Genomic DNA, 21,694 nt, shown 5'->3' on the forward strand with positions numbered 1-21,694 from the left:
TTAAGAAGTGCATTTAAAAGCAAAAACTTCAAAATTCAAAAATAACTTTATTGAAGATGTTGTTGCAAAAAGCTAATAGAAAATTAAGTTAGAAAATGTACCTTGCAACTAGAAGGATGTGCAGTTATGACAGACAACTATGTACTGGGGCTTTGGGGGATAAATAAATAAATAAAATCTTTAAAAAAAAAAAAAAAAAAAAAAGAAAATGTACCTAAAGGGCCTGGCCCCATGGCCAAGTGATTAAAAAGTTCCACGCATTCCACTTCAGCAGCCCGGGTTCGCGGGTTTGGATCCCAGGCATAGACCTTCTCTACTCGCCAGCCATGCTGTGGAGGTGTCCCACATATAAAGTAGAGGAAGATGGGCACAGATGTTAGCTCAGGGCTAATCTTCCTCAAGCAAAAAAAAGAGGAAGACTGGCAACGGATGTTAGCTCAGGGTGAATCTTCCTAAGGAACATAGATAAATAAATAAATAAATTAATTAATTAATTAATTAATTAATTAATTAATTTTAAAAAAGGTACCTAAAAGGGGCTGGCCCAGTGGCATAATGGTTAAGTTCACGCACTCCGCTTCGGCATCCTGGGGTTTGTGGGTTCGGATCCTGGGCACAGACCTACACATTGCTCATCAATCCATGCTGTGGTGGCATCCCACATACAGAAAATAGAGAAAGATTGACACACATATTAGCTCAGGGACAATCTTCTTCACCAAAAAAATAAAATAAAATAAATGTACCTAAAAGAAAAATATATTAGGTCATGGCTTTACAGATACCCCCATAATCTACTCCCAGAGTTAATGAAACTCTGAGAGATCTTCTGGGAAACTGCTATGTTAAAGATTAGCAGAATTGTTCAATACTGCCAGGTAGTTACTGTTTGTCCTGGCTGAAACCTGATGAGATATTTGAAAGGATTTAGCAACTTATGATCAGAAATTCAGCCAAACTGGAAGCTGATATTCAGAGCTTGATAAGAACTTTTAGGCCTTCTTCCCTAAGTTAAAATAAAACTAAACACCCAGAGAGAAAGAAGAAAATTAGGGTGACATAGTTGGAAGGTAGATTGATCTATAATGTCATTTAAGTTACAACCCAAAATTCTGAGAAATTAAGAGCAACTGTCCTCAACTTAAAAACCTTTACAAAACTGGAAAGCAGCTCTAGAGGCAGTTCAGATACTGCCCATTTCTTTTATCTCAAAAACGATTATCATCTTGCCTCTCTGGGAACTGTTATCTAGCCCATCACCAATTCCTAAGACTGAAGGAAGAAAGGCAAGAGAAATGGCCATAAGAGCACCCTCTCCCAAAATCTAGCATTTTGAGTGTACTCTCCACAAATATTAGTAGAAAAAGCTTAAAACTAAATCTGGATTCAATTATTCTTTCATAACTAGTGAGCCTTATATTGCTATACCTGATTCATGGTAGTCATTTTTTTTTTTTTTTTGGGTGAGGAAAATCATCCCTGAGCTAATATCCATTGCCAATCTTCCTCTTTTTGTGGAGGAAGATTAGCCCTTAGCTAACGTCCATGCCCATCTTCCTCTATTTTGTATATGGGATGCTACCACAGCATGGCTTGATGAGTGGTGTGTAAGTCCATGCCCGAGATCCAAACCCACGAACCCTGGGCTACTGAAGCAGAGCACATGAACTTAACCACTGCACCACTGGCCCAGCCCCTCATGACAGTAATTTTAAAACAATAGCTGTGGAGTTGTTGTGTATGTGTGTCTACATGTATGTCATATATGTGTGATATTTTACCTCCGGATGGTATAATTTCTAAAGAGCTCTATTTAATTGGCTTAAAGTAAGCACTTATATAAATGTAATGGAAACTAACCCAAATGTCTTTCAAGCTAACACGACATAAAATAATCTTTGGTGAATAAAAGCTTATTTAAGATTGTTGGTTTGATTAAAATGAAAATGTTTTCAGAGTTAACGGCACGGAAACAAGTAAATGAAATAGATGTAAAAAAGATAAAAGCATCAGATAAAATTTTTAACAATAATTATGTGTTATGGTGTATGTACTTAAAATAATTTCGAAACTTTTTGGTAACTTAAAGCCTTAAAGTTTTGTTAATTGAGTTAAATGATAAACTTTATTGAGTATCTAGGTCATTTCCACATAAGATATAATATTAAATATTAATTACTGAACATAGATTTCTCTACCTCTGGCTTCATATTACAGAGAAATTGGAAAAATACTTGGGTTTTATTGATAAACATGTTTTGTGCCATGCTGAGAAATTTTCTATGAGAAAGCACGTTTCTAGACAGCATTTGTGGTTCTGCCAAACCACAGGATGCCAAAAAAAAACAAAAAACAAAAAAACAAGGAAAGTAAGATATATGTTTTTAGTAAAGAAGATTTAAAGAATGAAGATATTTTTGTTTGTTTTGTTAAGAAAGATAAATTTGTCCTAAAGTACTATGAAGGAAAGAAGGCATAGGATAAACTCTGAATGTACAAAGAAAGTTATAGAAGGCTTGTGGAAAAGGAACCCTGAAGAAAGAATTTTGTGCATGATCAAGTTGGCTAAGATTAAAATGAATTTAATTAAGCGAATGAGTTTTGATATCAAAAGTAAGCTGGTACAAAAAATTAGAATTTGGTTTTCTCTTTCTTAAAAGGATAATTTTCCTGGACTTTTTGTCTGCTCTTGATAAAGAGTTTATAAAAGGTTTTCATTACTTTTGAGTGAGTCCCACTCTGGTTAAACGGATAACTAAGCATTGTTTCACAACAACCATTGTTTCACAGTGACAAGATCAGCAAACACTTGATCTTGTTTGACCAAGTGTTTTAAAACCTTTTGATATTTTTGACAAGCTTCCCCAAAATTCACATCCTAAATGAAGTCTTTCTTTTAACTTGAAAATTTCTCTGAGAATTTTCAGAAGGCCCCTGGGACTTCTCAGAAATTTGTTCTCTCTTCCTATAAAGAGGGAGATACTAAAGTAATTAGGCTTGTTTTGTATGCTACACTGCATGGAAACATTGTCCAGTAAATGACAATAAACTTTAGGTTATATTTTCATAGGTAAATATTATTCACTATCTTAACCCCCGCTACGTTACTTCTAGCACCACAGGAGGAAAACGACCCTGACCACATTCTATTATCTAATTTGGTTTACAGAGGGGTCTTACTTAAACAATAAGCAAGGACTTTATCAAGCTGTACGTGCCATCCAGCCTCAAGAATACCTGGTACTTTCTATTAATTCTGCTAATCCAGCAAAAGATTTCCTTCCACAGGCTCAAGAAATTGCCATGGAAGAAGAGAAACAAAGGTGGCATCAAAAGGGGGAATTTTTGACACCACCATGCAGATATAGTTTGGGCCTTAAAAAAAAATAGTGCCCATTGGAGCACAATTGCCACTGCTCCAGCATGTATACCAATTAACCCATTGGGCACCTGAAAAAGATTATTTTATGGGGGAAACAATACTTTTGGAAACTCTCCCACAGTGGGCCATAAAGCCTATATTTGTTGTGCTATATGCCCAAAATATAATCTAGGAAAACCATTTAATGGGACACAAGGCCACTTTCACCTTCCTAAGGGACCCTTTGAGGTATGGCAATTGGACTTTGTTCAAATGCCACCATTTCAAGGATATAAATATATCTTGTAATGATCTGTATCTCACATTGGGTTGAGGCCTTTCCTTACAGAAGAGCAACAGCTTTAGGTAAATTATTATTGGAAAGGATAATTCCTGTTTGAGGAATTCCTATCAAGTTACACAGTGACTGGAGAACTCATTTCACTGGACAAATAGTTAAATCTATTTGGCCATATTTTAACTAATGGCACAATCAAAGCTCAATTGGCAAAGCGTTCAGAAGCATTTAATCTCTCACCACCAAAATCCCTCCTGCTAGTGCTCCTCAATCTTAGATCTACACCCTTTGGTAAACGTCAGCTGACCCCTTTCGAGATATTAGCTGGATAGCCTATGCAATTAGACAAAGGAATGTATGGAGCAACTTTGCTTAAAGGCGATATCTTACATTATTGTCAAGGTCTCATTGAGACACTTAAAGATACGAGAGGTTGGTAGCTGATTCTTTTCACAGTGAGCTCCCAGGAGATGAAGACCTTAAGGATCACGGACTTCAATCTGGAGATTTTGTCCATTGGAAAAGACTAGATAAAAGACTCTTTGCCACCTTATTGGAAAGGACCATACCAGGTACTTTTAACCAATTCATATGCTGCCGAATCCCAAGTCATAGACTCATGGATTCACATTTCTCAATCAAAAAAGCCTTCTCCACCTGAGTGGGTTTCAGTTCCTATTTCTGATACCTGACTTCAACTGACCAATGAAAATATCTCCAAACCAGGAGAAGAAGATGGCATCTGTTGTAGACAGCTGTCCCAAGACTCTGGACTAGGCCTATATTCCCAACCTTATATCTCCTCATTTAAACCTTTGTAATGCTTAAGCCATATACCCATTTTATAATTGTTCCATTTAAGGTTTTCAGAATACTATCATACTTAAATAAAGTGATTGATTTAGAACAGACTGGTCTCGAAGGCCAGGCATTTATCAGGTGGCTCCTAATGGAACTCAGTGGTTATGTTGAACAAACCTCTGGCATAGCCTCTGCCCAGATGGCTAAAACACTGCACCCTCAGCTTCCCTTTGATGCAGGCAAGGATTCACCCTGAGCTAACATCTGTTGCCAATGTTCCTCTCTTTAAGGCCAGATGGGCTCGTTCTGTGTTCCACTGGCATGGCCATCTAGCGGCTATATTTGTTCCTTCCTTGGGGCTAAAAGATGTCATATCACATATGGAAGCTCTGACTAAATTTACTCAATAAGCCATTAACAATAGTCAAGCAGGAACAGACTTATTAAATACTAAAATGTCTTCAATGAGAAAGGCTGTCCTTCAAAATAAAATGGCCTTAGACATTTCAACTGCATCCCAAGGTGGTACATGTACAATCATTCAAACTGAATGCTGTGTTTTTTATACCTGATGAATCTTCCAATGGGTCATCTCTGCTAAAGCACATGAAGAAAAAAATAGGTGAATGCCTTAAGCGATTCTACATCCAGTCTTGCTTTGTTTGGTTGGTCCTCTTCAGGTATTGGTTCCCTTTTTTGATCCAGATTGCAATTCCTATTTCTATTACTCATTGGAATTCTTGTATTAGTCATAATACTCTAATTACTATTTTCTTTTTTTTTTTTGGTGAGGAAGATCAGCCCTGAGCTAACATCCATGCTAATCCTCCTCTTTTTTGCTGAGGAAGACCGGCTCTGAGCCAACATCTATTGCCATTCCTCCTCCTCCTTTTTTCCCCAAAGCCCCAGTAGATAGTTGTATGTCATAGTTGCACATCCTTCTAGTTGCTGTATGTGGGCCGCGGCCTCAGCATGGCTGGAGAAGCGGTGCATCGGTGCACGCCCGGGATCCGAACCCAGGCCGCCAGCATCGGAGTGCAAGCACTTAACCGATAAGCCACAGGACCGGCCCTCTAATTACTATTTTCTTTACTCAGTGTTGTAAGACTGGCATGCAGGCTAGAGTAATGACTGCTGAGTGACTTGAGATGACTGAGGGATCTTACAACCCTGGGTGAATTTTCTTTTCTGATAAAGACTATGCCAAAGAACTCATTTTAAAACTAATCTTTTCAAATATTGAATTGTCATCATTGTTACTGTACCTGTTCTATAATTGTAAACAATGTGAGCACGAGGAGTCAGGTAAAAGCACATGTACAATGCTTGTGCAATAAACTAAAATTAATTGAAAAATTATATAACCTATGAAATGTTTTCTCTGTTAATATATACATCTATGCTTGTCTCACTATTTTCCCCTAACATGGATAACTGGGCAAATAAATGAGATGAAAGCCTAGCATCAAAGGACATGATGGACCCAGGGCAGGCAGCAACCACACTGGCACTGAGGGACAATATTTTGATCATCAATGCTTTCCATCAAAAGATTATAGATCAAAAGGGGGAAAATGATAAATAAATGAAAAGCAATAGGATATATTGGAGTATATGAGGAAGCCATTTGGTGTAAAACTAATTCGGCCTGACCTCGTTTTTCCAAAAAGGCCTGACAAGGCCTGTTGAGCATGCACTGTACATCTGCTTTAAACATTTACTATGTCCCAAAGACAAGAATGATGCCCTTAAAGATAAGGATGTAGGCCGGCCCTGTGGCATAGCGGTTAAGTGCTTGCACTCCGCTGCTGGTGACCCAGGTTCGGATCCCCGGCGTGCACCAATGCACTGCTTGTCAGGCCGTGCTGTGGCGGCATCCCATATAAAGTGGAGGAAGATGGGCACAGATGTTAACCCAGGGCCAGTCTTCCTCAGCAAAAAGAGCAGGATTGGCATGGATGTTAGCTCAGGGTTGATCTTCCTCACAAAAAAAAAAAAAAAAAAAAGATAAGGATATAACTTCTCCCCATACCAGCTTTAAGGATAAGCATCTCTTCCTAGAAACTAAGGATTAATTACTGACCTGCTATGCTCACCTTGTGACCACTGATCTGCTGACCACTGCACTGCTGTGCCAGCTAAGCATCTCGTGACAGTAGTAAAAGAGATATTCCTGTCATATGTGATGTATGCTCTTTGTTCCAAGACAGTATATAACCCTCTGCACACCCCACTTCTTTGGTTCCCTTCCTTCCTTGGGAAGGAAGGCCCCAGGCTATAGTTCTCAGACCTGGCTCATAATAAACTCACCCCAATTTTGATTTATAGATTGATTACAGATTATTTGCATTGACAAAAGCAAAAAGTGTATTTGGGGTCTAAAGAATTGCAACTTAGGGAGCACACATTCAGGAAGAAACCCAAATAGTGTCCCACTTAGGTATAAGAGTCAGGGGCTTTTAAAGGCAAAGAAGGAAGGTTGTATTATAAAGAATTTTAATCGGAGTTGGAGGCAGAGAGCTAGTCTTGGCTAAACATTGACTGACTATTGATTTTCTCTTCAGAAAGTCCACAATCTTCAGTCTTTGAGATCAGAATGTCCGTTCTCCTGCTGACTTCTGAAACAATTATCTGTAAAATAATTGCCATTTTTGCCTAGTCCAAAGGATTGGCCCTGTTCAAGGTTCAAACAGCAAGGCAGTTTCTCTAGAAAGGCAGCTTGCACTTCATTTTAAAATGGCTCCACTATAGTCAATTTTGACAGTGAAGAGAGGCAATAGCTATCAAGTAAATGTGAAAACATTCAGGGAATATGTGAATAGGGGGACTGAGGCAAAGGGAGGAGCCAATGGTGAAATCTAGGTTTTTGGCTCTCCCCTAATACAACATAGTACGACCTGGACTTGGCCATTTAACCTCTCTTTGTGTTGATTTAATCATCTGTGAAACTGGTTTAATAATACCTGACCTATCAACTTCAAAGCATTCGTATTAGGATCAAATGAGACAATGTTTGTAAAGGTGGTAAGAAAATTATATAGAGTTAACTACATTATATGAATGCAGTAGTAGCAATTGACTTAACACCTTCCATGTCTGGCAGAATACAAAGCATGTTACACATGCAATATCATTTAATTTTCTCTAGGACGTCACTTACCCCTACTTTATAGATTATAAAATTGACTCAAAAAAGTTAAGTAACATCCAAGATGACATACTGGTAAACATCGAAAAACTAGAATTCAAACTCAAATTTTTTGACTCTAGGATTCTTTCTAATACACCACTCTGCCTCATTACAGTTCTTTCCTTAAAATTTTCTTCTATATTGAAATCCCTGCTGAATCAAATGGCTAAGCACCTGCTGCCACCTCAATTTCTTCAACCATGGACTGAAATGGATGTGCTCCCACAATGTGACTTTTTGTTTGAAATTCTCCAAAAGGCATATTAAAGTTCTTCCATTCTATACATACATTAGCATATAGGCAACACTCCCTTGCTATTCTATTTTGCATCAAATAATGAAAATTATTAATTTGCTTGAAAGTGTGATAACCAAGACCAATAGAATGATATATGTAAATAGATTGCCTCTAGAGGGATCATGCGGATCCTTCTGTTTTGCTGAGACTTTGTCTAAGGCCTTGCATGATATTACTGCAGATGAATAATTTAAAATTCTGATACTTGTTCACTGTGGATGTTTTGCATCAATTTTTTAAAAATATTCCATTAAAGTATTATTTATCTCAATTACTGAGTTTTTGGTGTGCCCTTAATGTCGCACCTCAGGAATGTGGAAGTCTCCAATCCCCCTTTCACTACCTGCAAGCAGATGCCTGAAATTCCACAATCTTCATCTCCATTCATGTCTCCCCACACATCCAACAGTAGTTAAATCTGCATGCACACCAAGTACCATCTGCAGAACTAATCACTAGTCTCCTTCTATCGTTTAATGCTATTACTCAAACATATATAGATGCTTTCGTCATTCTCAAACATACATATAGTAACAAATATATTTATGATAATTTTATAATTTTCCCCAGGATATTCATTGCAGCCTGAATAGCAGAAGACTGGGAACAACTTAAATGTCAACCAGTAGGTGACTGGTTAATCATGTCATTCTTACAAAAAATATCATGCAGCTGTTAATAGGAATGAGCAATCCTTATTTGTACTGATATGGTACATTCTCCAAGATACTTTAAGTATAATACACCCAACAGTGTGTATCATAAATTTCCACTTTGTGTGGGGGAAAATGCTTATATTTATTTATAAATTCAGAAAGCATCTGGGGAGTTCAGAGTATCTAAACGTAACTGTGCTTGTATGGAGGAAGTTGAACTAGAAGAGCAAGGAAGAGTTACTTTTCACCATACGCCCTTTGGCACCTTTTGAATTCTGAACAATTTTCATTATTAAAATAAAATACAAAAGATTACTAAATACCTGGTATTTGAGGGGGACTAAACACTACAGAACAATTGTGGACATCTTTCAGAATTTTTTTGTCTTAAAAAGGAGTCATCTCACAGGCCGGACACCACTGCTCAATCAAGTTTGAGTTTTCAAACCTGCCTTGAGGGTCTCAGACCTCAACAGTCTTCCTGAGCCCAAAGGGTGGACTGACTCGTGCTTCTCTCCAGCTGCCATGGCACCAATCCCGTAGCTTTCTAAAGGCATCCAGCACTTTCTACATTGTATTCTATCTCTTCATCTTCCCCAGGCTTAAAACACCTAGGACCCCGGGCGAGGGTCCTTATCAGATTCACTTCTGTATCCCCGCAGCACCTAGAACGTCGTCGAGCATGCAGTATACAGTCAAGAAAACTCTGGTGACAGGAACAAAAGAAGCAAGGAGCGGAAACACGGCAAACCGCTCGAGTCGGGGAGGGAGGAGCCCACTCTACTCCGTGCGGCCAGAGACGCCCAGGAAACGGCGCTCATTCCCCAGTCACGCCCAGACGCGCGCGGCCGACGGGCCCTGCCTAGCGCTGAGCGGCCTGCGCGCCGCGCGCCGCCTACGTCCTCACGCCCGGGATGCGGAAAGCAGGGCCCCGGCCCACTGAGGCACCAGGACCCGCCGAGCTCTTATTGCCGAGGAACAGGCTCCTCCCCTGCGCAATGGCGCCGTAGCCAGGGCGCCGTAGCCAAGGCGCGAGGGGCGGGGCCGCAGGCGGCAGTGCGGCCGCGACCCAATGAGCTGCGCCGTCCGACCTGCGGGCCAATGGCGGCGGCGCGCGCGCACGCTGGGGGCGGGCCAGGCGTGCCCGACTTTTCCAGAAGACCCCGGATAGCGCCTCCCGGCCACGCTGAGCCGGCTTTGGGCGTTTCTGATTTCGGTTCTCCTCCTCTTCCTCTGCTGGGTCAGCCATGGCGGCCGTGAAGACCCTGAACCCCAAGGCCGAGGTTGCCCGAGCCCAGGCGGCGTTGGCGGTGAACATCAGCGCGGCCCGGGGACTGCAGGACGTGCTGAGAACCAACTTGGGGCCTAAGGGCACCATGAAGATGTAAGGCGGGGCTGGCGGGAGGGCTGGGGCGCGCCGCGCACCTCGCGCCTGGCGCCGGGGACCGCGGCCTCGAGCCCGCCGCTCCCGGGACTCCGCGCTCGCCCTGCGGCCCTTACTCCTCGTGTCCTCCGGGTAGGACCTATTTCCTGCCCGGGCTGTTTCCTCTTGTAGTGGGTGCCGCCTCCGCGGAGAACAAAGCTGCCCGCGTGCGCTGCGCTCCCCCTTGCGCTGGGACTTAGCGACCCTGAGGACTCAGCACACTGTCTCTCTGAAGGGTGGGGGTGGGCGCTGCACCGTTCCTGTTACCGGGCGGAGAGAACCCACCCCACCTGCCCAGGCTCTCTGGGGTCTGGGTAAAGCTCGATTTTTATAGGACTCTTAATTTGATCTCTATTGAAAAAGTCACTCTGTGCTTCATTTCTGCCCGTTGCACAGGCTTGTTTCTGGTGCTGGAGACATCAAGCTTACTAAAGATGGCAACGTGCTGCTTCATGAAATGGTGAGAAGCTGCTGTGCTAAGTCAGAAATGTCTCGGTTTTCCGTAGCACGTTTGATTTGTCGGAAGATTTTTAATGTTCATTCTCAAGGTAGATTGTAATGATTAAAATCAATTCTAATAAAATCTGAAAAACAGAAAAAGCTGACGTCATCAAGTGGGCAAAATGCGACAGGATAGTTATATCACTTTTTGAAACAGCAATACTCTATTACATCTCATCGCTCCACCTCCATCTGAAAGGGAGATAAAACTCTGCCATTTTTCAAAGTCCGAGTGACCAAGAACATGAAATTATTGAGAGGAGCAATCATTTTATTCGTCCCTGAGTTCCTAAAACCTGGCAGTTCAAATTCAAGAAAAGGAAATGACTTGCTTGTGGTTTGAGTTCAATATAAAATTTAGGGTTTTGGTAGTAGTGTACCCTGCATGCCTTCAACATCCAGACATTTGTAAGTATCCTCAGAAGGACTAGATAACCTAGTCCTTTTCTGTTTGTTTTTAGTGGGCTAAGTGGTGGACTGTGCTAGCAGAGAACAGTTGGAGTCATAGTTTAAATTTGATGTCAGAAAAGCCATATTGGGCCGGCCCAGTGGCTTAGCGGTTAAGTGCGCATGTTCTGCTGCTGGCGGCCCTGGTTCGGAGCCCGGGTGCGCACCGACGCACCGCTTCTCGGGCCATGCTGAGGCCGCGTCCCACATACAGCAACTACAAGGATGTGCAGCTATGACATACAAGCATCTACTGGGGCTTTGGGGGGAAAAAATAAATAAAATCTTCAAAAAAAAAAAAGAAAAGCCATATCTATGTGATTTTTTGTTTTGCTTAATTTTTTATTGTGAAATACCACATAAATACAGAGAAGCACATTAAAAATTTATAGTTTAACAAAAAATTATACAGCAAAGACAGTAAGAAGTAATACAGTATCACTTATGTAGTAGTCGTGCCAAAAGTGGTTATCATCAGCAACTTTAGATAATGAGATAGTCTGTAAGATCACTGGCCTAGATTCTTAAAACTGTCAATGTCCCCAAAGACATAAAAGGCTGGGGAACTGTTCTAGATTAAAGCAAAATAAGGAGACAGCCAAAAGCAGGGTAGGAGCCTTGATTGGATTCTTTGTAATTAAGAATCGGTGGGTGACATAGGCGACATGAATATCCTGTTCTTCTAAAACCCTTCCACACAGTGATTTAGTATCCACTGATGATGTTTGCTGAGAGGGCTATTTTTTGGGGGGGGGGAGGTGTCAATGCCAAGTAATACTGGAGGCTGTTGGGCTTTCATTTTAGAAGGTACCTGGTTTATTCTCACAAGAGCCCTAGATTTGTCATAAAGAGGCATGCATGTATTTGAAATTATTTGTTACTATTACTTGTTAGCTCCATCACCTTGAGTAAACCTTAACTGAGCCTCAGATTTCCTCATCAGTAAAGTGGAGATAGTCTGAGAAGTAAGTTTATATATGAAAATGTTTTGGTCCTCATAACCTGATATGCAAAATAGCTAACGCTGAGCTTTTAGACAGTTCTTGGGGTTTTTTTTTGTGAGGAAGGTCAGCCTTGAGCTAACATTCATGCCAATTCTCCTCTTCTTGCTGAGGAACTGGCCCTGGGCAAACATCTGTGCCCGTCTTCCTCCACTTTATATGGGATGCCGCCACAGCATGGCCTGGCAGGCGGTGCATAGGTGCACGCTTGGGATCCGAACCCCAGGCCGCCAGCAGTGGAGCGTCAGCACTTGTCTGGTACACCACAGGGCTGGCCCCATAATGCTGAGTTTTTAAAAGTAATATGTAGCTGAACACTTGGGCAGTTTGTACAAATGCGTAGCACTTAAGGAGGCCCTTCAGGGCCGGCCCCGTGGCTTAGCGGTTAAGTGCGTGCGCTCCGCTGCTGGCGGCCCGGGTTCGGATCCCGGGCACGCACCGACGCACCGCTTCTCTGGCCATGCTGAGGCTGCGTCCCACATACAGCAACTAGAAGGATGTGCAGCTATGACATACAACTATCTACGGGGGCTTTGGGGGGAAAAAAAGGAGGAGGATTGGCAATAGATGTTAGCTCAGGGCCGGTCTTCCTCAGCAAAAAGAGGAGGATTGGCACAGATGTTAGCTCAGGGCTGATCTTTCTCACAAAAAAATAAAATTAAAAAAAAAAAAAAAGGAGGCCCTTCACACATTTTAAGGTATATTTGGACTGTTTCATTTTAAGTTGTTTAAGTAATTTTTTTCTTTTTCTACTTGCAGCAAATTCAACATCCAACAGCCTCCTTAATAGCTAAAGTAGCAACAGCCCAGGATGACATAACTGGTGATGGTACCACTTCCAATGTCCTAATCATTGGAGAGCTGCTGAAGCAGGCGGATCTCTACATTTCTGAAGTATACATGATTCTTATTTTTCTGTGATATTTATTGTGTACAGGAAATAATATGAGTTTTATTTATACAAATTGATGTGTTAATAGTAACTGAGGCCATACAGTAGAATGTAACGAACAGGAAGGATTACATATGGAAATCAGAGTCTTTATCCTGGTCTGACACAAATTTATTGTGATCATGGACAAATTAAGGAAGCTTCCTTGGCCTGAAAGGTTTTTTTATCAAGTTGCATGGCATATATGGTTTATATCTATGTATGACATAGGTTAATAATTGAGGTCTAGACATAAGATATTGAAGACTAGTCATGTTTATAAGAAAAAAATCAACCAAAAACTTAAATAAGAACTCCACAACTTTCTTAGCCCTGAGTAATTCCAAGGTTAAAGCTAACCTCCGTGAGTACTAATCCGATGTCAGGAAGAATTTCCTGGGAGGAGAGAGAAAGCAGACTCTTAGTCTCCCTGTTTATTTTTTATTAGTAAATGACGTAAATTAATTTCAGATTAGCTATAGAAAGGATATAATGGTCCTATGGACTGCAAGTTGTTGTGACATAGTCGTGACTTTCAGGCATTATTCCCTGTGGTTTGCACAGTGAACACCCAAGTGTGCTTTATAGTTCCCTTGGTTTTGATTCTGTGCTAGAGCAATGTCTGTTCTTTTCCTCTGCATTGAAAGGATTATTTATCCTTTTAAATGTATTCAGAAAGTCAGCACATTATATTAACTTAATTGTATTAAAGGGTATGAATGATCCAGAATAGCCCTTCAAAAAGTTAGTTTTTCATCAATTACATAGTTGAATCTAATTGAAGAACTCCAGTGTTAGTGGTGATTTTGTAATTGTGTATTTATTATAGGGTCTTCATCCCAGAATAATAACAGAAGGATTTGAAGCTGCAAAGGAAAAGGCACTTCAGTTTTTGGAACAAGTCAAAGTAACCAAAGAGATGGACAGGGAAACACTTATAGATGTTGCCAGAACATCTCTACGTACCAAAGTTCACGCTGAACTTGCTGATGTCTTAACAGAGGTATGTGTTAAATTTGGAACATAGCTGGTACAATACACCTATACTGAGAACCCCTGATCTTAGAAACATCTAACCAATTCTAATTACAGGGTGCTATCTAGAGTCTTCACAGTATCATACTGTGTGAAAAAGGTAGGTTCATTTTTGTGGCAATGATAACCAGATCTGTGTACCCAACAAGTAAAATGAGAAAATCAAATAATAGTATACCTGACCAGGTTATAAAGCTTTAGCTTTATAATCAGCTTTCATTAAAAGGTTTATAAAATGGAGATTTAACAATATTTTTAATAAAATAATATGAGGGATGTCCATGATTCTTTTGTGTGTGTGTGAGGAAGACCAGCCTTGAGCTAACACCTGATGCCAATCCTCTTCTTTTTTTTTTTTTTTTTTTTTACTGAGGAAGATTGGCCCTGAGCTAACATCCGTGCCCATCTTTCCCCACTTTATATGGGACGCCGCCACAGCACGGCTTGACAAGCGGAGCACGTCGGTTTGTGCCCGGGATCCAAACCTGCAAATCCTGGGCCGCCGAAGCAGAGTGCGCACACTTAACTGCTTGTGCCGCCGGGCAGGCCCCTGTCCGTGATTCTTGATAATTACAAATTGAGATTTCAGAAAAGTAAATGACTTCAGCCTTTTACAAATAATGTATTGTATGAGCTCATAAAAAAGACTTAGATCAATTCAGAGATTTTAAAGTCAAGAAACTGTCTGCTTTAAACTTATCTGAAGAACAAGCAACATAAGTGTCTCGACTTCTGCAAATCAAATTCATTTAATGGTTATACTCCTATTGTAGGCTGTAGTGGACTCCATTTTGGCCATTAAAAAACAAGATGAACCTCTTGACCTCTTCATGGTTGAGATCATGGAGATGAAACATAAATCTGAAACTGATACAAGGTAGGTGGTAGAATGCTATGAAATACTTAAAAAGTGTTTATAAATTTACAGGCATTTTATACAATACATGTCTTTTGGCTGGTTTTTTTTTTTGTCTTCGAATTAATGTATATTGCCTAGATGAGTATTTAACTTAGTAATATTTCCCCTTGCAGTGAAGTTAGTAGTATGGTGTGTTTATGTCAGAATGATTCTGAAAAGTGAGCTACATCAGTCAGTTGGCATTTATTGAACTGTTGGATACAAAGCATAATGGGAGGCTGTTGGGGAATTAAAAATGTATATATTATTTCAAAGACCTAGTTTGAAAACAATTTTCAAAGGAGATGATCACAATTTGATAGCCTACCAGTTGAGATTGTGTTTGAATGGCTTGTTTTAGTCATGTTCTGAAATATTGCCTCTTCACAATTGAACCTACAAAAGTTTCACCCAAAAGTCTTGTTCAAATAACTCAAAAAAATAAAGGTGATTGTGTGAAAATTATCAACAGTCTCAATTCAGTGTTTGTAATTTGGTAGCATGTGTTACACTCCATCTGGAAGTCAATAACAATATAATTTTTTATGTGTTTTAACAGCTTAATCAGAGGTCTTGTTTTGGACCACGGGGCACGGCATCCTGATATGAGAAAAAGAGTAGAAGATGCATACATCCTCACATGCAATGTGTCATTAGAATATGAAAAAACGTGAGTTTATGGCCCCTAACAGTAGAGGAGCTTCGTATTTTGGGCAAGTCACTTTGTGAGACTCAGTTTCCCTATTGTAAGGATAATACTTTCTCAGTTGGGTTTGGGAGAATTATAGGAAACATATACCTGAAAATATACCAGGGACAGGATTGGAGCTCAGTGACTATTTGTTCAATTTCAAGACTAACCCAGTTTCTGAGGCTGCTGGCTTATCTTCTACTCAAAAAATAACCATTTCCCTCCCTTTCTGTAACTTTTTTTAAAATAGAGAAGTGAATTCTGGCTTTTTTTACAAGAGTGCAGAAGAAAGAGAGAAACTAGTAAAAGCTGAAAGAAAATTCATTGAAGATAGAGTTAAAAAAATAATAGAACTGAAAAGGAAAGTCTGTGGTGATTCAGATAAAGGATTTGTTGTTATTAATCAAAAGGTGAGAATGAAATTTTGCTTTATAAACTAGTTATCCATTTTATTTTTAAAGTGAAATATGTTGAAACTAATTTTTTGTTGTTATAGGGAATTGACCCCTTTTCCTTAGATGCTCTTGCAAAAGAAGGCATAGTAGCTCTGCGCAGAGCTAAAAGAAGAAATATGGAAAGGTATGACTAGCAGATGATCTGTGTAATGCAGATTTTACTTATTTTGCAAGTTAATTGGGATTCTTTCTTTTTTCCCTCTGCTTATTTTTGCATTTTTTTATTATGATAAGGTATACATAATATAAAATTTATGATTTTACCCATTTTTTTAAAGTGTACAATTCAGTGGCATTAAGTTACATTCACGTTGTTGTGAATCACCATTTTGCATTTCCCGAACTTTTTCTTCTTTGCAAACTGAAATTCTGTACCCATGAAAAACTAACTCGCCATTTCTCTTCCGCTTCTCCACCCCTGGTAAACTCTGTTCTACTTTCTCGCTCTCTGAATTTGGTACCTCATTTAAGGGAGTCATACAATATTTGTCCTTTTGTGTCTGGCTTATTTCACTTAGCATAATGTTTTCCAAGTTCATCCATATTGTACCTTGTGTCAGAACCTCATTCCTTTTTAAGGGTGAATAATATTCCATTGTGTGGATATACCACATCTTGTTTATTCATTTGTCTGTCAGTGGACGTTTATTTGGATTTCTACGTTTTGGCTATTGTGAATAATGCTGCTATTGAGCATTGGTATATACTTGTTTTATTTTGAAACCATGACATATACTGTATGTATTTTTCTATGTCAGAGACAGCATCAAGGGGTTTCAGAGAAGTACTTTCTCCCAAAGAGCTCACCACAATGAAGAGCTCTTGCCACCTTTAGATTTCATATCAGAGGAGTATTTGCTGACTTGAGGGGAGGATGTTTTAAATGGAGCGTTGGGAGAAAAGACCAGTTTTTGGTTGGTGGTGAATGGAAAGGCTTAAAATACATTTTACAATATAATTTTAGTATGTAATTCTGAGAGATTGCTTCCTAAAAATTATTAATCTTCTCTTTAAATGTGTAAGTAATAAAATCACTTATACGTCTCCCTTAAAACACTTCAATATTTCAGGCTGACACTTGCTTGTGGTGGGGTAGCTCTAAATTCTTTTGATGACCTAAATCCTGATTGTCTGGGACATGCAGGACTTGTCTATGAGTATACATTGGTAAGTGTATTTTCTTTCTGAAGGTAATAATACTTTTGGTTAATTAATTTCTCAGTAGTAAAAATTCATTCAAACTCAGGATCAGATTTTTGCTTTGTTTATATACGTTTTGATGGTTTATGTGTAGTAATGATAAGCCATTGATGGAAGAATCACATTTCTTATATATGTGATTTTTTTTTTAAGAAATAATTTGCTTTAATGTGATCAGTGTTCCCTATTAATTTGCTACTTAGCATTCCTCCATAAGCCCCTCCCCTCTGTTTAGTCTTTGTGCAACCATATTATGTTTTTGAAAATATTCTCTCTTCACACAGGGAGAAGAGAAGTTCACCTTTATTGAGAAGTGTAACAATCCTCGCTCTGTCACATTATTGGTCAAAGGACCAAATAAGCACACACTCACACAAATCAAAGATGCAATAAGAGATGGCTTGAGGGCTGTTAAAAATGCTATTGATGATGGTAAGATCCTCACTGTTTAAATTATATTCTTTTTGCTAGTCTAAAAGGCATGGCTGAATACTGTGTTCTTTTTATCAGTAGTTTACACAGCCAGACACCATGCAAAAGTAAAAAGTCTTCCTTTTAACATGGCTATGATGGTATGCTAAGTATTCATAGCATATCATTATTAAAAGTGGATACAAATAAATGAACTAGTACTAAGAGCTTGTAAGAGCTTTGAAGTGCTAGTTAAATTGAATCATTCTGCTATTTGATATGTTGTTTGTATTGCTTTCAAAGGCAATATTAAAATTGCTGCGGTTATACTGAATTCTCAAGAAATTAATGGCTTTTCATCTATGTGTGTTTTAATTTATATATTTTCTTCTAATTGATTTTACAGTTTTTTTGTAGCTTAGCATCTCTCTCTTCCCCCACCCAATAGGCTGTGTAGTTCCAGGTGCTGGTGCAGTGGAAGTGGCAATGGCAGAAGCCCTGATTAAATATAAGCCCAGTGTAAAGGGCAGGGCCCAACTTGGAGTTCAAGCATTTGCCGATGCGTTGCTCATTATTCCCAAGGTATGCGCACTTTAACAGACGATTTTCTAAACTATACTAAAATGATTCAACTGATGAAAGCTTTTTGATAATGTAGGTTTTTTCATAATGTGGATTTTGTAAAAACAAGTTTGAGCATTAACACCAGAACAGGTGTCTCTCATCCAAATGTATTTGGTTCCTCTGGAAGGGAGAGTTTGGTTTATCTGGAAGTTTCAGATGGCAAGAGAACTATTTTAAGAGGGTTTGTGGTGTAGAGATTATATTCGAGTACAAGATTGCTTTTTGTTTTTATTTGTTTTAGTTAAACTATGTTCAGAATCATGATTTTTCTATTGTATGCTCATTTGGGGTTATAGTTTATGACCAGTGTATTGCTCAGCTTGGGGTGGGTTAGTGAGTTGGTTAGTAACATGTTATTCTCTGAAGTGAGCATAAATACTGGTCTGTTTTCATTAACAAAGGGTTTTTCAATTATTAATTGGAAATACTGTTCATTTATTGTACATTTGACTGTCAGTTTTTAGGTCCTGTCTTTTAAAGGATTAAATTTGTTTGCTTTAGGTTCTTGCTCAGAACTCTGGTTTTGACCTTCAGGAAACACTAGTTAAAGTTCAAGCAGAACATTCAGAATCAGGTCAACTTGTGGGTGTGGACTTGAACACAGGTAAGAGAAGGCAACTATTTGTAGGGGGAGAACTAGATAATATATGTGAGGTAAAGCCAGGAAGGATCAAAACTGCAGATGAAAGAATCTTGCGGAGTTGTTTTGCAGTTTGATACCAGTGCCATCAGGGAACTCTGGGTTCTAAAATATGATAGAAAAATATAATGACTAGATATAGTAATTAAGGGAATAGAGTAGATATTTGAATAATTTCAAAGAGTATGGATTTGTTGATGTTGCTGAGTAGTGGTAGGTGGTTCAGGTTAATATTGAAGGATTTCATATTTGTCTTGCTTTACTCAGTTTTTTATCAGGGACTTTGATAAGAAAATACATTAGGGGCCGGCCCCGTGGCTTAGCCGTTAAGTGCACGCGCTCCGCTACTGGCGGCCCAGGTTCGGATCCCAGGCGTGCACCGCCACACCACTTCTCCAGCCATGCTGAGGTGGCGTCGCACATAGAGCAACTAGAAGGATGTGCAACTATGACGTGCAACTATCTACTGGGGCTTTGGGGAAAAAAAGGAGGAGGATTGGCAATAGATGTTAGCTCAGAGCTAACATCTCAGCAAAAAGAGGAGGATTGGCATGGGTGTTAGCTCAGGGCTGATCTTCCTCACAAAAAATAAAAATAAAAGAAAGTACATTAGATGACCATATTCACGGGTGAAAACAGACTGAGGATAGCAAATAATTGCTGAACGAGGGGACCAAATCTAATGAAAAGATTAAAGCCCTGGTCTTAGAGCAGTATAACAACACAAATTTTACAAGTAACAAAGTGGGAGAGAGAGAACTAAGATACATCCATGCGATATGTGTAAGATCTATTGTTAACAGCATCGTTTACATTCCAGTTAATAGAAAAGGTTTCTGGAATAAGGGAAATGGTGAGCCCATTTTGGCCAGATTATAGTTCAAGTGCTGTACTTCAATATGGATAAATAAGAATGTGTCCAGAAAAACAGATATTCAAACATTTGGTAACTAATAGAGCATTCCTATCACTGGAAGTCTTCTAAGTAGAGATCAGCCACTCATCAAAGATAGTGTGCACAGGAGTCATGGTTTGTACCAAATTGGACTAATTGAGGATCTTGGGGTTCTCATAGATAATACTGGAGGAAATGAGTTACCAGTGATTAGCAAAGCAACACAAAATACTGTTAGCATTCTGATCTTAGGACTTGCTATATGTGATTTTAATGCTGGGTTACTTTTCAGGTGAGCCAATGGTAGCAGCAGAAGCAGGCATATGGGATAACTATTGTGTAAAGAAACAGCTACTTCACTCCTGGTAAGTTTGGGAAAGCCAAAATTAAAATAACCTTTAGGGAATCATCATACTCTAAATTTGGTATGTTGTGTTTAGTTATTTTTTTCCCCCCCATAAAAACGTAATCAACTGAATAGTATAGAGACTAAACTAGCCTGCTATGTATGGAGGGGAAAGGGGAAACTTAATTGGATGTAATTTGCACAGTTTAGTTGGAAATTAAGTTGAATTAGGATTTATATCTCAAATCTGAGCCATCTGATTTTTTTTCCCTTTTCAGCACTGTGATCGCCACCAACATTCTCCTGGTTGATGAGATCATGCGAGCTGGAATGTCATCTCTAAAAGGTTGAGTTGAAGCTTCCTTTATATCATCTGAATCATGAAGACGCTACAGTGAACCTAAGACTATAGCTATGGAATTTTTATCCAAGCTTCAAATGATTTTCAAAGAAATTTTTTTTCCCTTATGGAAAAAGGAGAGAACATTGGCACCTATTCAAATTCTGAAGTTCTGAAATGATAATTACAGGTTTTTTTAAATTGCACTGCAGTGTAAACATAAAGCAGGCCGTTTTTACCCAATCAACAGGATATTTTGCTTTAGCTTTAGTGATAAAAATACGTGTTAGATAAGCATATGTTAATCCACCTTGTTATTAAATATTCCTTGAAAAGCAAATTTTAATGGTTTAATAATTTCTTCTAATGGATGTAATTTAATTTATCCAATAGTTTCCTATTGTTAAGCATTTAAGTTTAAAATTTTTATGCTAATATAAATAACACTTAAGTAACTTAAGGTTTTGAAAGCATCCCTTTTTCCTTAGTATAAATTCCTCTCAGTAAATATTGGATCAGTTGGATTTTTCATGCTTTTGAAGTAGCTTTGCTAAAATGCTACCCAGAAAAGTTGTAGTGGGTAGAAAGATGGGTGAACTAAAGGCAAGGGTGTTGAAAACGCTGGAAGTATGAAGTGGCAGAAATAGAAATAGAGGAGGCAGAGGTAAAAAGATGGCTGAAGGCATGAAGACTAAGGGCTAAGTGAGATATAGTTTTCAGGCGGACCATATTTTCACACTTCTGAACCTTTGCTTATACTGAAACATCCATCTCAAAACCCTCCATTTTGTTTTTCTCACCCAAATGCTATTCTCTCCTACACGTTTCCACAAAATTGTTTTTATACAGTTGGTATATATCTCTGCAGTCCTTTAAGGTGAAGTTTTGTGTTGCTAAGCTTTGTATTTTAAGAACTTGGCAGTTGTGAGTGTGCAATAAATGTTAAGTTGAAACCTTTTCTGTGATCTTGTTAATGGTGCTCCAGGGCACAAAGGAATCTGAATATAAAAGGGAAGGAAATCAGTCCAAATGTTCAAAAGATAATGAAGGCTTCTGGACTGGCAGGGCCCCTCAACGCTAACCCGAATTGCTTTTTCTTAATTACATGGCCTCCCGCGCTAAACTCAGGCCCTAGGCGCCACCTTGGCCTCTGGCCTAAGCATGCCTTGCAATTTCAAGACTGGAGGATCCTTTAGGGGCAGCGCGCCTGCGCGCGGGGGCTGCCGGCAGACGTGGTGCCTGCGCGGCGCAT

The 21,694-nt window shown here is 39.4% G+C and overlaps 1 protein-coding gene, 1 long non-coding RNA gene and 2 other non-coding genes across 4 annotated transcripts in view; 3 read left to right on the forward strand and 1 right to left on the reverse strand.

The window, feature by feature from the left end:
- Window positions 1–9,550, reverse strand: part of LOC147913635 (uncharacterized) — a 49,617-nt gene extending 40,067 nt beyond the window's left edge. Inside the window, exons 1-3 of the long non-coding RNA XR_015548573.1 lie at window positions 8,928–9,550; window positions 530–645; window positions 215–452 (exon numbers count right to left, since the gene is read on the reverse strand). This is a non-coding gene — a long non-coding RNA (uncharacterized LOC147913635). The remainder of the gene's footprint in view (window positions 1–214; window positions 453–529; window positions 646–8,927) is intronic.
- A 231-nt stretch (window positions 9,551–9,781) lies between these two features.
- Window positions 9,782–21,399, forward strand: CCT6A (chaperonin containing TCP1 subunit 6A). The gene is made up of 14 exons (XM_004439481.3): window positions 9,782–9,988; window positions 10,424–10,487; window positions 12,736–12,870; window positions 13,737–13,910; window positions 14,716–14,819; window positions 15,400–15,510; window positions 15,782–15,941; window positions 16,028–16,110; window positions 17,057–17,153; window positions 17,471–17,618; window positions 18,046–18,179; window positions 18,723–18,825; window positions 20,049–20,121; window positions 20,381–21,399. Exons 1-14 carry the CDS (start codon window positions 9,852–9,854, stop codon window positions 20,451–20,453), a joined length of 1,596 nt encoding a protein of 531 aa, XP_004439538.1. The 5' UTR covers window positions 9,782–9,851; the 3' UTR covers window positions 20,454–21,399.
- LOC147913636 (small nucleolar RNA SNORA22) lies at window positions 13,464–13,597 on the forward strand. Its single transcript, XR_015548649.1, has one exon. It is a non-coding gene; the product is annotated as a small nucleolar RNA SNORA22 (small nucleolar RNA).
- Window positions 17,666–17,805, forward strand: LOC147913637 (small nucleolar RNA SNORA15). The gene has a single exon (XR_015548652.1). It is a non-coding gene; the product is annotated as a small nucleolar RNA SNORA15 (small nucleolar RNA).
- Window positions 21,400–21,694: the final 295 nt, after the last annotated feature.

This window comes from Ceratotherium simum, chromosome 26 (genome assembly GCF_057802395.1).
Source record: "Ceratotherium simum simum isolate JZ-2026a chromosome 26, ASM5780239v1, whole genome shotgun sequence".
Taxonomy (NCBI): domain Eukaryota; kingdom Metazoa; phylum Chordata; class Mammalia; order Perissodactyla; family Rhinocerotidae; genus Ceratotherium; species Ceratotherium simum.